This window comes from Microtus pennsylvanicus, chromosome 14 (genome assembly GCF_037038515.1).
Source record: "Microtus pennsylvanicus isolate mMicPen1 chromosome 14, mMicPen1.hap1, whole genome shotgun sequence".
NCBI lineage: Eukaryota > Metazoa > Chordata > Mammalia > Rodentia > Cricetidae > Microtus > Microtus pennsylvanicus.
This window is the reverse complement of record NC_134592.1, coordinates 67128753-67144407: the sequence shown is the minus strand read 5'-3', so window position 1 is coordinate 67144407 and position 15655 is coordinate 67128753. Positions and strand designations below refer to the sequence as shown.

General features: G+C 45.7%; 1 protein-coding gene across 3 annotated transcripts in view; it reads left to right on the top strand.

Moving 5' to 3' along the window:
- Dock4 (dedicator of cytokinesis 4) overlaps positions 1–15379 on the top strand; it is a 396425-nt gene extending 381046 nt beyond the window's left edge. For 2 of the 3 annotated variants that reach the window (XM_075948630.1, XM_075948628.1), the window contains 9 exons: positions 199–318; positions 647–768; positions 1094–1214; positions 2782–2863; positions 3032–3141; positions 5038–5110; positions 6851–6964; positions 9794–9855; positions 12759–15379. In XM_075948630.1, coding sequence (XP_075804745.1) covers positions 199–318; positions 647–768; positions 1094–1214; positions 2782–2863; positions 3032–3141; positions 5038–5110; positions 6851–6964; positions 9794–9855; positions 12759–13208 — 1254 coding nt within the window. In that variant the 3' untranslated portion in view covers positions 13209–15379. The remainder of the gene's footprint in view (positions 1–198; positions 319–646; positions 769–1093; positions 1215–2781; positions 2864–3031; positions 3142–5037; positions 5111–6850; positions 6965–9793; positions 9856–12758) is intronic. The other variant, XM_075948629.1, reaches the window with a different exon arrangement.
- The last annotated feature ends 276 nt before the right edge of the window (positions 15380–15655 follow it).

Below are 15655 nucleotides of genomic sequence, written 5' to 3'. Positions count from 1 at the left end.
AAGTCTGGGGAGTCAGCCATACCCAAATTGAAATCCCCATTTGTTACTTACTACATGTAGGACATTTTGGATCCTGTTTTTTCATCTGAAGAGCTGCAGTTGTTCACATTCACCAGATGGAGCAGGTCTGCAGTAATATATGGTTCACAGCAAACCCCCTTGAGACATAGCCACTGATGCGGGTTTTTCCTTTTCAAGGCACAGATTCTGGAATTTGGCCTGGCCGTGCACGAGAAGTTTGTACCTCAAGATATGAGACCCCTTCACAAAAAACTGGTGGACCAGTTCTTTGTGATGAAATCGAGCTTTGGGATACAGGTGTGTGCTGAAGGGTGGCCGTGGGGCATCTAGCCACTGCCATTGCTTTCTGTGAGTCGATGGATGACAAATCCAACAGTGACATCTTTTGGTTCTTCTGCCACATTGCACATTTCCAGGGACCTTTTAATATTTCAATTGCATTCCTGCTGTTGGCCGTATTTACCCTTCATGGAAGCAAAATAAAAAAGTCGATGTCGGAAGGCTCAATAATACTGGCATTTATAATTGGTCCCTATGTAAAGATGTTGAAGATGTATGTGTAGTAGATTAAAGTACCTCATAGATCAGTCGCTCTAATTCAACGTGTTCTTTACCTCCTCTTCAGGAGTTCCCTGCCTGTATTCAAGCCAGTCCTGTCCATTTCCCTAACGGGAGCCCTCGTGTGTGTAGAAACTCGGCCCCTGCTTCCATGAGTCCAGATGGTACCAGGGTAATTCCTCGACGCAGGTAAGTCATATTCTGAATTACCTTACAATTTGCCAGCCCCACAAGATGAGCGGGAATGGTTCTCTCATTCTTTATGGTACAGTTTGTCAAGTTCACTCTTTCTTAATGAAATAATGAAGCCGCGAGGCAGCTGCCGACATCTGCCACTGGTAAAACGGCAGCAGCATGAGAAATAAATAAACCCAGGCATTCGATTATATCGAGGCAAACAGGAGACAACAAAATGGGATGTATCTTTTCTCCCCTTGGTGTTATGCCGTGCCGGCGTGTGATAAAATACAGTTCCGAGACCGAGCTAACGACTGTTTTCTTCCCCCTGCCACAGCCCATTAAGTTACCCAGCTGTCAACCGGTATTCCTCATCCTCGCTGTCCTCCCAAGCCTCTGCTGAAGTAAGCAATATTACAGGGCACTCAGAAAGCTCTGATGAAGTCTTTAACATACAGGTACTTGATCAGCTTTTTGTTTGCTCGTGTTTATTCCGTTTCTGTCTGCATCATGAGTGTCTGTCTATTCTGCTGGGCTCGTGGACAGACCTGCAAGCAAGAACTTGACCTAAGGACCAACCTTCTAAAAACTCTCAGTATTGCTTTGTTGGCCTTTGGGATCCACAAAGCTGTTTCTCTCCAAACTGCCCATCACTTTAAGAACATATAAACAAGCACTAGAGAGGCCCAGGCAGGCTGCCCAAGCTTAGCTTTCAGATTGACCTTGGTTCTTTGCTTCTTGGGTCCTGGATACTTGGGGCATGTTGATATACATTATCTGCCTTGTAGTGTTCCAGTGTGGTTCTTTAAGGACTCCCTTGTGGCCTGAAGCCCCATTATAAAATTTGCATACCTATATAAGAACATTTCCTGTAATAAAAAATAGAAGAAAATACGTAGTTTATAAAGGTATTTTAGAGCTCACGGGAGTCTTAAAGCATTTTGTTTTAGGATAGTAAAATAAAGCTTTATTTCCTACCACTGCCTTTGGAAACAGCCATCGCGTGCTTTGAACACATGACTTTGAAGAAGTAGGAAGCAGATTGTGTGCCTTGCAGAAACACTCAGCAAGTTTAGAGTTAGAGGCCTTAGTGAACAAAGTGCTTACTGCCAAGCATGGTGACCCACGTGGTGAAAGGAGGGCACTGTTGTTCCTGATCTGCACACACAAGCAATGACAAATGCACACTCACACAGGAGAGGAACACACATGTACCACATATACCATGGCACATGCACACTCACACAGCAGAGGAGTACAGGTATACCACACACACACACACACACAGCAGAGGAGTACAGGTATACCACACACACACACACACACACACACACACACACACACACACACACAAACACGATGGCACATGCACACGCACACAGCAGAGCAACACATGTGTATCACACAGGAGAGGAGTACAGGTATACCACACACACACACACACACACACACTCACTCACACAGGAGAGGAGTACAGGTATACCACACACACACACACACTCACACAGGAGAGGAGTACAGGTATACCACACACACACACACACAAACACTCACACAGGAGAGGAGTGCAGGTATACCACACACACACACACACATACACAGGAGAGGAGTACAGGTATACCACACACACACACACACACACAAACACTCACACAGCAGAGGAATACAGGTATACCACACACACACACACACACACTCACACAGGAGAGGAGTACAGGTATACCACACACACACACACACAAACACTCACACAGGAGAGGAACACATGCATACCACACACAAGCCATGGCATGTGGAGACTCACACTTGAGAGGTCCCTTCAGCCGTAGTGGAAATCTCAGGTGCCTGATTAATCCAGGCAAACTTCCTTGTCCGGCTGAGTTATTAAGACTTCACTGTGCTTCTAAATGGCTTTGGGGTTTTTGTTTCTGTTTTTTGCTAATTTGAAAAGATAAGTATTGGTGGTTTGCTTCAAATGTCATTATGAGCTGGCGCTCCTAATCACGTATGACAATCTGTTTCCAGCCCAGCCCTTCTACCTCAAGCCTGAGTTCCACTCACTCTGCTTCACCTAATGTGACGAGCTCTGCCCCATCGAGTGCCAGAGGTCAGTGAAGAGCTGGGGATGGGGTGACTGGTACCCAAAGCATCTTCCTGGCCCCAGGAACTGTGGCTTCAGTGGTCCATACTGTAGTCAACTGCCACAACGCTCGGTTTTCTGAGAGCAGACCCCACTTGGCTACCACACTGATAATTTCTCTGTTTCTCTTCCCAGCTTCTCCTTTGTTGTCTGACAAACACAAACATTCCAGAGAAAACTCTTGCCTGTCCCCAAGAGATAGACCATGCAGTGCCATTTACCCAACACCTGTGGAGCCTTCCCAGGTACTCCTGCGGGTGAATCAGAAGCCAGAAAACGGGGAAGTGTGGGGTTGTTTGTGAATCTCTGCAGAAGCACACAGTAGCTGTTGAAAGCAAGCAGAGTCCAGGCCAGCTGGGTGCCCCGCCGCCCGTCTCTGCCACTGTCAGGACGCCATCTGACTCATAAGTCTAGAGCAGTGGTTCTCAGTCTTCCTAATACTGCGACCTTTTAATACAGTTCCTCATGTTGTGGTGACCCCCAGCCATAAAATTATTTCCCTGATACTTCATAACTATATTTTGCTCCTGCTATAAATCGTAATGTAACTATCTGATGTGCAGGATATCTGATTCAACTCCCAGTGGGGTTTGGCCCCAGAGGTTGAGAACCAGTGTTCTAGAGGGCTGTCTGGATTACAGCTTGTAACAGCAAAGCGGAGGGAGAATGTCTGGGTTCTTCTTCGTCACAACCTGTTCACTGCTGCTACAGCAACATCCCAAGGGGAAGCTAATGAATGAAGCATCTGTGTGTGTGTCTGCATGTGTATGGAGCAGAAGTCTGGGGAGGGGGAACCCCTTAAGTTAGCAGAAGCCTACTGCTTCTGCCCAGAACTTCCTGTTTGCCCACAGCTCTTGAGGATAGCTACAGCTGAGTCCCACCCTCCACTCCCTCACCCCCCAACCCCCAGTGTAAGGGTGTTCTCTTTGCCTTTGCCATTATTCTTCCATGCATTACCAGGAAGCAACTGTGTCCTGCACATGTCCCTGAACCCTTCATAGGAGCTAGGGAATGTGGTTCCGCCTGTCACTCAAGCCTCACCTAAAACGATTCCTCTTGACCTGAGTGAGCGCAGGGCCGCAGGCTTAGCCCAGAGGAACTATGTGCATTGGAGGGTGGGTACAAAATTGAAGATTTATGTTGTAGCCCTGAGTTGTAACGCTTGTTTGGAACTAATCTTAAGAGCAGAACAAACTGTCTCTGCTCCCGCTAATTTCTCTGTTTTTCTACACCATCCTGGCAGAAGCCTGTGGCTGCATCTGGAAGTGGATGAGAGCGAGTGGGATTTGGCTTGATTGGTTTATCTTTGCTGATTGTGTGATCTTCCCGAAAGGCCCAGGAAGCCGCCTCTGCGCAGCACTGATGGCTTGCAGAAGTGATTGCTGAGTGCGTTTGGCTGAACCAGCTAACCAGTTTTATTTCCCGTTGTCACTGGCAATGCGAGGGGATTTCACAGTCTGTTTCATCCGCTCTAAGAGAACATGCGTCAGCAGGGGAAACTCTGAAGGGCGCCCTTGATTAGTCCCAAGTTCTCTGCCTTGGGTGAAATCTGAAACAGTGCCTATGCTTCCCAAACTGCAGTAATGTACAGCTGTTGTAGGTGTCCACTGTTTCTCTCCATGAGTTAGGTAGAGCCATTTAAAATTGGTAATTGTGTAGGTTAGAAGTTATAGATCATTCATCAGATTATGTTTTTTACCTACTATGGGATTTCAGCCAATAGAGTTCACCCATACAGTAGGTGTTTGGATTGCTGTTTCTCCTCTAGTTCCTATGCATAGGTCAGGCTGCCATTCTAGCAATATGCTTATTGCTTAGAGAACACTGTACCTAGCTGATATTTAATATTAACTTTCCCTATGTTTATTATGAGTTATATAATTAAAACTATTTAAAAATAAATAACTGTATTAAGCATTTATATTTAATATGAAGCACAGTTTTCATTGTGTTTCTTTCAGAAAACTTAAGGCTCTGTCCCCCCGTTTCTACTTAAATATAGTTTAATTCTTTGTTCATAGGCTCATTACACCATATCGAAAATGTTTTGAGCAAAAAGTTTCATAAGGAGACAATCATATCATTTTCTAAAAGGGATCTCAGTGTATCACATCACAAACATGTGTCTTTTCCCTTTCCAGAGAACGCTGTTTAATCATATCGGAGATGGGGCCTTGCCACGCAGTGACCCCAATCTTTCCGCACCTGAGAAAGGTGGGTGTCATCCAGCCCCTCGGGGGGCCCTGGAACGTGTCAGAGTTTGTTGCGTCCTCCTTTTCTCCAGTGTGTCCTGTGCCGTGTGGCAGGTTTAGTGATCTTCAGGGAATTAGCGAAACGTGCATTCGTGATCCAGTCTCCATCACCTATAAAGAACAGAATCTGAGCGATTTAGGAATGAACCCCTCTGTGTAATGACTTTCTGTTGTTCAGCCAGCCCAGGCGAAGCCTGCACTTCCTGAAGCACAGTTGCCACTTAGACCATCAGTTCTCACAATCGAAGTAGCTAGTCCTCAGATTGATTCCACAGTCCGTGTCCCGTGTCTCTTTACAGCCCTTTCGGGCTGCTTGTCTGTGGTTGTGGTGACTCGGATAGGCTCTTGTACAATTAAATACTCTGTAAGCATTGCAGTCCAGTGCATAATGGAGTGTGCCCCGCCTCAAGGTCGTGCGCACACACACAAGAACCAGATGCATGTATAGTGGTAAATAGCCAGTTAGCATCCTGCAGAAGAGGAAGGGCAGAAGAATGTCACCCCGGCAACTGTGGGTGTGGGGACGTACAGTAAGTCACCCATGTGCTTATCTCAGGGCCGGCAGGCCTCAAAAATAGCAGGCTCTCCAGCCAATGAGTCAAGACTCACTAATGAAATGTCCCGGGAAAGTGCATTTTAATTGCCCCCATTAAGAACTAGGCTGTATTACCATGTACACTGATACATTAACATTAAAACTTCCCAAAGGGAGGTAGGTAGAAATTAGCGAGGACCTCGCCACAATTATTTTAAAGTATGGAATTAGCTTTCATGTTCTAAGTCGAGCATTGGTCTTTATCAGTAGAAACTGGGATCGTGTTGCTATTTTTACCCACTGTGCTAAAGAAACCCACGGAGAAAATATAAAAGGAATAGAGAAAAAATTACATTTAAAACAATCCTGCCCCATTGAGTCAAAGCAGTAATTTGGAAGACTAAATGTGGCAATCCTCACTGGGTCCATCAGATGGCGGTGTCTGCACAGGAAGCAAGCGGAACTCTGCTTTACTCGTCTCTAGGAGTGTCTGCTCATAGCCTTGTGTGTCCTGCCCGCTTCCTAGCAGGCCTCTCCCTATTTCTACACCTTGATGCCCGGAGCAGATGGATTACAGAATAAGAAGAACCTATCAGCAGTCCAAGTTGTTTTCTCAGGAGTTAGTTAGTGTGATCGCTCGATGCAGGATTAGTGCTTCCTGGACAGCACCGGGCAGGGAGAAGGCGCGGCATCCTGAGACCAGTCCAAGGTCTTTCCACCACACAGTGGAAATGCGAGAGTGCCACTTGCCTCCCCGCCTCCTTTAGATGACGCTGGTCCAGAAATGTCTACAAATAGACGGATGACTGTATTTTCCATCTGCTTTCTGGCATCTGAACACGTTCGCAGTTCTCAGCAGGTGGCTACTCTCTGGCATGGAGATTTGAGGTCCTATTTGACAGCTTGAAAGAAATAAAGAGCCACGCTGTTAGCCAATTAAATGTCGACTCTGACTGTCAAGTAACCAATTAGAGAGCTTTAGTATTCAGGGAGTTTCCTTCTTGTTTGGGGCTTAGGGTTTGTGGGGTTTTTTTTTGTTTTGTTTTTTTTTTTAAATCCAGTTAATTTTTTTTTTCATTCTGGATAATTCTGACTTTCTCCTAAGATCTCAAATATTTGAAAGGCAAAGCTGGATCTTGTGTTTTTAGCCTTGTTATTCCCTTCCAGCTGTGAATCCCACCCCTAGCAGCTGGAGCCTGGACAGTGGGAAGGAAGCCAAGAACATGTCCGACGGTGGGAAACTTATTTCTCCCCCTGTCCCTCCAAGGCCCACACAGACTGGTGGGTATTTGAAGCCTTTGAATGATCACTTTTATAAAAGTGAGTTATACTGAGTATTTCATCTCATGCTGAGTTCCTCAGAGAATGATAAGCACCTGGTATCTGAGGTAAAAGTCTTGCTAGCAACGTAATTCACTTCTGGTGCTTGCTCCCGTTCCCTGCACCTCTGCCACGCAGCCAGACAGCCCCTCGGGTAAGCTCTGAGCATGCCGTCTTTTCCCCTTACCACGCACAACCCTTCTAGCTCCACGGGACACTCCCGCTTCCTCTAAACCCTGCTCGCACCAATCTCTGCTAACTCAGCCGCTTTCTTGAATCTTCAACAATTATATCAGTGTTTCAGCTGACTCAAATAAGGACCAGCTCACAGTGGCTTCCAGCCGCTTCTGCTGCTCTGAGAGCTAGCGCTGTGTCCAGTGGTGGTTACCGCTCAGAGGCCCAACGCAGGAACCTGCATCTCTTGGGAGTGTGGTTCATGAAATCGACCTCAGGTCTTCTCAGCCCAAAGGTTACATCCGAGTGCTGAAAATGTCCAGGGGAGCTTGCAGCTTGGCCCTGGGTCTCAGGAGAAACTCAGAGGCAGAGCTAACTCTCTTAGGAACTTCCGGTGAGAAAGGCCATCTTTCCATCTGAACCCACTGCGCTTGGTGACTTGCATGAGAGGCAGGGTTTTTTTGTTTTTTTTTTTTCGAGACAGGGTTTCTCTGTGGTTTTGGAGCCTGTCCTGGAACTAGCTCTTGTAGACCAGGCTGGTCTCGAACTCACAGAGATACGCCTGCCTCTGCCTCCCAAGTGCTGGGATTAAAGGCGTGCGCCACCACCGCCCGGCTATGAGGGGCAGTTTTAAACAAGGCCTCCTGCTTTTAAGTGACTGCTTTTTCCAGTAGCCAGGTCGGCTGGAGCTTTACAGATATAGCCAGCCTAAGAACCCAAGAAAATGTGGTGCTCTTTCCTTGGCAGATTTTTCTAGACTGGGCATTCCTGTTTCCTTTTTTTTTTTCCTGTTTGCTGTAGCTGTTCGTCCTTTAGTTTCCGAAAGGCACGTGAGAGGTTTTGACAGAGCGAGGAATAACTAATTTTATTAATCATTCTCATTGGTCTATCAGCCTGACTGTGGGAATGTGGGCTGGTCAGCCAAATCATTTGTACTTCATTGCCGATACTCATACATTCAGGCAGTCTCTAGTTCGAAGGCCTGGTTGTGCCCCTGAATATGGACACTTGAAAGGCGTTTTTAAGGAACAATAAGATTGACAGTTCTTACTAAGGAATGAATATTATCAATGCTCTCTGGTCTCCTGGGACAGTCCCAGTTTGACAACAAGGATGCTGGTGGACCTTTTTTAGGCATGCAGCAAGCACCTTTCTAGAAACACAGCTCTGAGAATGAGCACTGGATGCCAGGGCTGCGCTATTGTCTGAGACTGAATCAAAAGCAACAGGAAGCCTTGACCTCTGCCACAGTAGCAGCAGACGTGGAGCCGTCATCAGGGCTGCTTTCTCTGTCCACACATGATTTCCTTCCTAGTCAGCACTCACCACACATGAGAACACAGAGCCAGCAGTGATGTTAGGAGCCGGCGTGCGGGGTGGAGGCTGCGCGACCCTGCGGTGTGCTAATGAACTCAGCACAGCCAGCTGACCCTTCTCCTTCCAAGTAGATTGATTGGCAGGGCCGCTCTCCCTTCTGCACTGATTGCTTTCGTGGTCTGTCCTGACGTCCTTGTCTGTAGTCAGTGTTGTGGGGCTGTGCGACTGTCTGTCGTTCCTCCTTTCAGCTTTTCTGTAGGTTTTGACGAGTTACAAGCCTCCCAGTGCTGGCTGGAAGAGTGGCAGGTGACCACAAAGGAGCTTAGCACACCTTTGCCGAGTCACTGTGGAACTGGGAAGTGTGGCTGACCCCCACCCTACGTCATAAGCTATTTTCTATGCTATGCTAAGCCCTAGAGAGCAAGCTCTGACCCCCTAAGGAGACACGGAGCTGCACTGCCTCACATGCTGGGTCCCAGGTGTCAGACCTGAAATCCCAGGAGAAGCAGAGGTTACTCTTCTTTGCCATGGCAGTGGGACCTGACAGTCAGGGGACCGAGGGAAGAAGGCCTAAGGACAGGTGTTAGAGGAGCAATGGGAAGCTGCTGGCCTTTTGTATTGACATGGTCAAGAGTTCCATCTGCATTGGGATGCAGGAAGATGGGGTGGAACAGAAGGCTTGCAGGATAGCTCGGTGGGCCTGTTCTAGGCTGTCTGGGTGGCCTTTGCATCCCCATTGCCGCTCAGGTCAGAGACAGCAGCCATCTCCCAAGGACTCCTGGCCCTTCACATCAGAAGCACGTTATGAGATAAAGAGATTGAGTAATGAACAGTGTCTGGACTTAGGGGACATCAGAAGAATATTAGAGCCACGTGTGGTAGCATAACCCAGTAACCTAAGCACTCAGGAGGTGAAGTCGGGCAAGTAAGCAGTTCAGTGTTATCCACAGATACATAGGGAATTCAAAACCAGCTTGGATTACATGAAGCCTTGTCAACAAAAAGTAAAAGGGAAGAAAGGAACAGAAAGGCCATTCATTGGAGCAGTCTGGGCCATACCGTTCTAGTCAGAGCATCGTGTGTGCACCTGTACCTTTTTACTAATGGGCCCATGTCTTGGAGACACCGTCCTCTGTGAGGAATCTGGTCTAGAGAGGCACCAGGTGGATTCTTCTCCTAATGTTTCCCCTCCCCTTGCTGAGGCGGGCCTTACACACTAACTCATCTGCTTGGGTTTGTACATGCAGAGGGCAGGCGCCGCTCTCTGGTTTTTCTTCAATGTTCTCTCTCCATCTACAGCTTCACCAGCAAGACACACGACATCTGTCTCCCCATCACCTGCTGGACGGTCTCCGCTGAAGGTACAAGCCTGTCCTTGGACTGGTTCTTTTTTTCCTTGAAATATGACCCCGTTTTTGTACATCAAAAGGTGCTTTCATTCCTACAGCCCAGTCACAGAGCCTACCGCAAAAGGGAGGGAAAATGGACAGGAAAGCAACCTGCTTCTCCCCTTCCCCCCCCCCCCCCGAGGGCTTCACCCAAGAATGCGGTACTTTCTGGTGTTTGTTACTGTTGTTTTTAATTGTTTTGTTGTTTAGTAGTAGCAGTTTAAATCTCCCAATAGTGGCCATGAGAACTTAACAAACTATAGTCTACAAATCTATTGAATACAGTCGCGGTGTAACTCCTAGGTTTTGACTTAGTCTTTTGATTAGAAACACACCAAACACATATGTATATATATATATACATATGTGTTTGTACAGATTGAACAACGCCGGTAATTGAGGTCTACTAGATTTTTCTTCTGTATGTTTTTGGGTTTTATTGTCAACCTCATGCATTTTGCCAAAGCCAAATTCAACTTGTCCTCTTAATACTTTGTACTAAAGAGGTCTCCCATTACAAACTCATACTTGGTCATGGAATACATGACGGTAAAAATGGAGAACAAACTAGAAGGTTTCAAGCGCAGATGTTCGAATTGTTACATAAATGCAGGCTACCTAACATCTCTGAGCATACAGATCCCTCATGAAGACAAAGTGATATTTAGCCTCTGTGCAGACTGAGTCCGACTGGCTCCAAGCCCAGGAGAAAACAAGAGGTTGGAGTGAGTGTGTAGAAAAGATGCTTTTGTACCAGGAACTTAGTGTCCACACCTGCAGTCCTTTGTGTTGATGAGACAGTGCTAGCTGAGGTGAAAAGAACGGATTAGTCTCCACAAACACTTCGGGACAGGTTGTGACTCCTGGCTGCTCAGGACAGTCTCTGATGGAAGCAGAGAAACACCAAAAAAAGGAGAAGTCCCCCAAGAAGGGTGGCTTGATTCTGTTGCCAAAAATCCCTGCTGGAAAAGTTCTCTGGGAAGTGCGATTAATTTCTAGTTTTGCCGTCACTCTGAAGCACAGCTGGCTATCATTGTGAAGCCCATGTGGCCCGCGTGCGTTTGCCGTGGAGGCTGTGGCTTGTCAATGCTCTGATATGGGGAGGAAGGCAGCACGGCCCTCCCACATCTTTGCACCTGTGAATCCTCCAAACACTCTCACACGCGGTGATGGAATTACTGTCTGTGTTTCAATTCCATTTTGCAGAGTAGAAATAAGACAATAAGTAATGGAGAGATTAAGTTCTTAAAGAAGGAGGGAGCCTTGCTGGAAAATCTTCACACACCTGTTAGATAGCTCCAGTTAGCAAACTGATATTTACTGCATGTATTTGGGGTGGGAGAGAGAGAGAGAGAGATATCATACTTTGTGCTGTAACTCCCGGGTTACTTTAGAGGGCACACTACTCCCAAGTTTCAAGCTTTCCTAAGACTGGAATGCACTTCGGTATCTTATGCGATAGAATTTAGGGTGTTCCCCCACACCTCCAAAGTATCATGATTATTTACAGGTGACTGAACTTGTCACCTGTCTTGTTTTGAATTTGATCTCTTTTTTAAAAAAGATATTGGTGAACTTGGATCTCATAATTCAGCATGCTTAATTGTATGTTCCTTTTAAATGGATGGATCCGTGCCTACCGCGTTATTTCTTTTTAAAAGAGAGGCTAGGGGCTGGAGAAGTAACCCAGTCAGTAAAGTGCTTGCCCTGACAGCATGAGGACCTCAGTCCAGTCCCCTGAACCCATAAAGAAAAGCAGCTATGGTATGCACTACCCAGCCCGGTGCTGGGGAAACAGAGTCAGGTCCTTAGTGCTCCCTGGGCAGTCAGCCTGACTTGGCAAACTTCAGGCCAGGGAGAAACACTGTCTTAGAACAATGAGAGGGATGGCTTCTCAGGAATGACACCCAGCAGCCTCTGACTTACCTGCATACACACACACTCACACACATTCATACTTATACATTTGTGTGCACACACATACACACATAAACACATTCATACACACACATACACACATATACATTTGTGTGCACACACATCCACGTACACACATAAACACATTCATACACACACATACACACATATACATTTGTGTGCACACACATCCACGTACACACATAAACACATTCATACACACATGTACATTTGTGTGCACACACACATCCACATACACACATAAACAAACACATACATATACATTTGTGTGCACACACATCCACATACACACATAAACACATTCATACACACACACATACACACATGTACATTTGTGTGCACACACACATCCATATACACACATAAACACATACATATACATTTGTGTGCACACACCCACATACACACATAAACACATTCACACACACACAAACACATTCATACACACACACATACACACATCCATACAAACACATCCATACAAACACATCCATACGACACACTAATACACATATACACAGTCACACATGCATGCGCCCCCACACACGCATGTACACACAGTCACATATACACACCTGTGTACCCACACACATACCCATGTCCAGTCACACATATACATGCATGCCTGGAGACTAGAAGGGTTGGTAGACTTGGTTTGCGCACCTCCTCTCTGAGGCTTGCTGATGGGCACTTGTTCTCTGTGGGTTCACGTGGCCTTTGTTCTGTGGGTCTGTATTACACACTTCCCTGTAAAACCAAGGTCTTTATATGGATACCAGTCAGTCAAGTTGGATTAGGGTCACAGTTCCTTCCCGACGTCTCCAAGTCTGGCAAGCCAGCCAGCAGGCACTGGAGGCTAGGGCTTCATCACAGGGGTTTAGGGAAATATCTCTAACGGCTGTCTCTTCTTCTTGCTTCCCCACCTCTGGTGGGAGCAGGGCTCCGTACAGTCCTTCACCCCATCTCCAGTGGAGTACAACTCCCCAGGACTGAGCTCAAACTCCCCGGTCTTGTCGGGCAGCTATAGCAGTGGGATCTCGTCGCTCAGCCGGTGTAGCACGTCGGAAACCTCAGGCTTTGAAAACCAGGCAAACGAACAGTCGGGGCCGGGGCCAGGGCCCATGCCCATGCCCGTGCCCAGCTTCAGCGGGTCGGAGGAGCCAGTACGCAAGGAGAGCAAAACCCCGCCCCCGTACAGCGTCTACGAGCGGACTCTGCGGCGCCCTGTCCCGCTACCTCACAGCCTCTCCATCCCTGTCACCTCCGAGCCACCTGCTCTGCCCCCCAAGCCCTTGGCTGCGCGATCCAGCCACCTGGAGAATGGGACCCGAAGGACTGAGCCCGGCCCGAGGCCCAGGCCCCTGCCCCGCAAGGTGTCTCAGCTCTAAGTCACTTTTCTATGTACTTGCGATGAATTCTTTGCCGTTTACAAAATAAGTCTGATGAGAAGACACTTAGTGTAGGCACTTTAATATCTTACTCAGACCTTTCTTTAAATGAATGGGATTAAATTTGCTTATTAATATAATGTTGCACAATATTAAAAGTTACTGATCTAAAACGCCAGATGTTATATGAAGTATGGCTGAGTCTCATTAAAACGTTTCTCATTTGAAAGTGGTAAATCGTGAAAAAAGACTCCTTTTGTACCTTTTTATGTTCACTTTTTTTACGTAGTTTAATCTTAAAACCAATACAGTATTGTCAAGCAATACAGTGCGTGATGATGTTGTATATCTTTTTCTGAATACTTGATACTCTGAGAAAGCTGATCGTGTCTGCGCAAGTCCTAACACAATGGCCCTTCCTTAAGAAGACTCTAGTAATTATCAGGACGGGTTTGGCCCTCCCCTTGAGCAGAATGTTGAGTGCGCATCCTCAGGATTAAAGGTTAAAGCAGGCTGGTTGGATGAGATGCTTAAGGCTTGCACGGATTGGGACAGGAAGTTGTTCTGACGTCTGACAGCTGTCTACACTCTTTAACTCTGTGTTGTGAATCAGTTGCTAAATCTTTAAGTGCCCCGACACCATGCTATCTACTGTATTACTTTCCAAGGTGCAAATTGCTTTCAGAGTTCCAATCAGCTAGATTAAGCAAAAGACCCGAGGAGAAGTGTTTACTTGAATTTTGTGCTTCCTCAACTTGATGATTTCCTATCTAAAACGTGCCGGCCATGAAGAGCGGACGTTCAAGGATTAAATAGGCACAAATTACTGTGTCCCATTAACAAGGATTTGGAAATCAATACAGGACAGTATTAAGTCAGTAGTGGGAAGGAAGACAAAACCTTAGTGAAAATATGTTAATGTGATTGAAGGCTAAAGGACTTTGAGAAAGTGAGGGCATTAACATTCAATCCTGCATAAAACAAGGAATTCTTCAAACTCTCCGTTCTCACCGGGATAGGTTAGCTTCTCAGCTCATCCCACGGTCCTTTGGTTGGGGGCGGAGGACGGTGGACCATTCTAGCATGGGTGTGGCAGTGTAGCATCTTAGATGGAGGTAGAGTAGACGCTGATGCGGCGGGTGTAGGAGTGTGAAGAGCACCTTGTGTGTAGTAATGTATTTTTTACCTTGGTTGTTTTCTTTCACTGACTGTTTATAACAATTGACAATAGATATGAACTGTATTTTAAATCAGGCTGTTGTTCAATATTTTCCCTCTTTTGTTGGGAAGCTCATCTTAGTTTAGTCGTGTTTGTTTTTGTTGCTAGCTTACCTGGAGGGCAGTGACCACTTTTTTATATTCTCTTAATGAAACCATTCAGCAGGTCTATGCTGTTGAGGCTGGTTATAGAGGTTTTCTATAATAAATGTTCAAGTATTTTTGTACATAACTGGTTAATTTTAATAAGAGATACCATTATGTGTAAAAAAAAAGTAAAAATAAAAGCAAACAGTTGTGGATGCAGTATGATTGTTACAATTATGCCAAATACTTTATGTATGGAAAATATTTGTACATATGTGCTTTTAACAATAATTCTGCCATATTGACTTTACAATTTTGAATGTCAGAAAATTAATATATGTAAAAATATTTATGTTTAGTGAAAGTATTCATAACTGAGGAAAGGAACATGAATTTTAGCTTTGTATCTTGCAGGTTTTGCAGTTGGAAATTTCTTGAACTAGCGTTTGCATTTATAATAACACCTTGTGTTTGTAATCACAGCCTAAAATCTATATACACACATATTCATATATGTAGGAAGCTTCATGTTTCCATTGTTTTAAAGAAGTAAAATCTTTCCCTTAAGTAGGATGACATGCATAAGATAACAAAGCCTCTTTGATTTCCTTTTCCTGTGTAATTAGTAGATTTCTTGACTAGTGCTTGGGCACAGAATAAATCAGTGTTATTTGCTCTTGAAGCCATTTATCTTTTCTTTCTTCTTTTTTTTTATTTTTTGGCAGTGAATAGTTGGCTTTACCATGTGAGTGTATTTCTAAAGCAGCTACGTAGCAGAACATTTCAAGAGATTCTGTTAGTTCAGATGTTCATGTTCATTGCTGCTGAATGGTAAATATTAAATAAAGTTATCAGATTAATCTTAATGCTTCTGCCTTCATTGCGATCATCAGTGTGGCCTTACTTAGAATGGCAGCTGCAGAAATCCCTCCGGTCCTGTCATCGTGAGACCTGTGGACCTTTGCAGATAGACCCGGATTCTGTTGGTGGTTGACTGGGAACAAGATCGTATGTGCCCTAGAGGGCAAAGGTTGAGAGTGAATGGTCCGAGTGAGCATCCTGTGGAGAAGATGGCGGTCACCTGGACAGCCGAATGCTAATTAGTTTAGGCAGAGCCAGTTTAGCAAATCAGTCCATCAAAG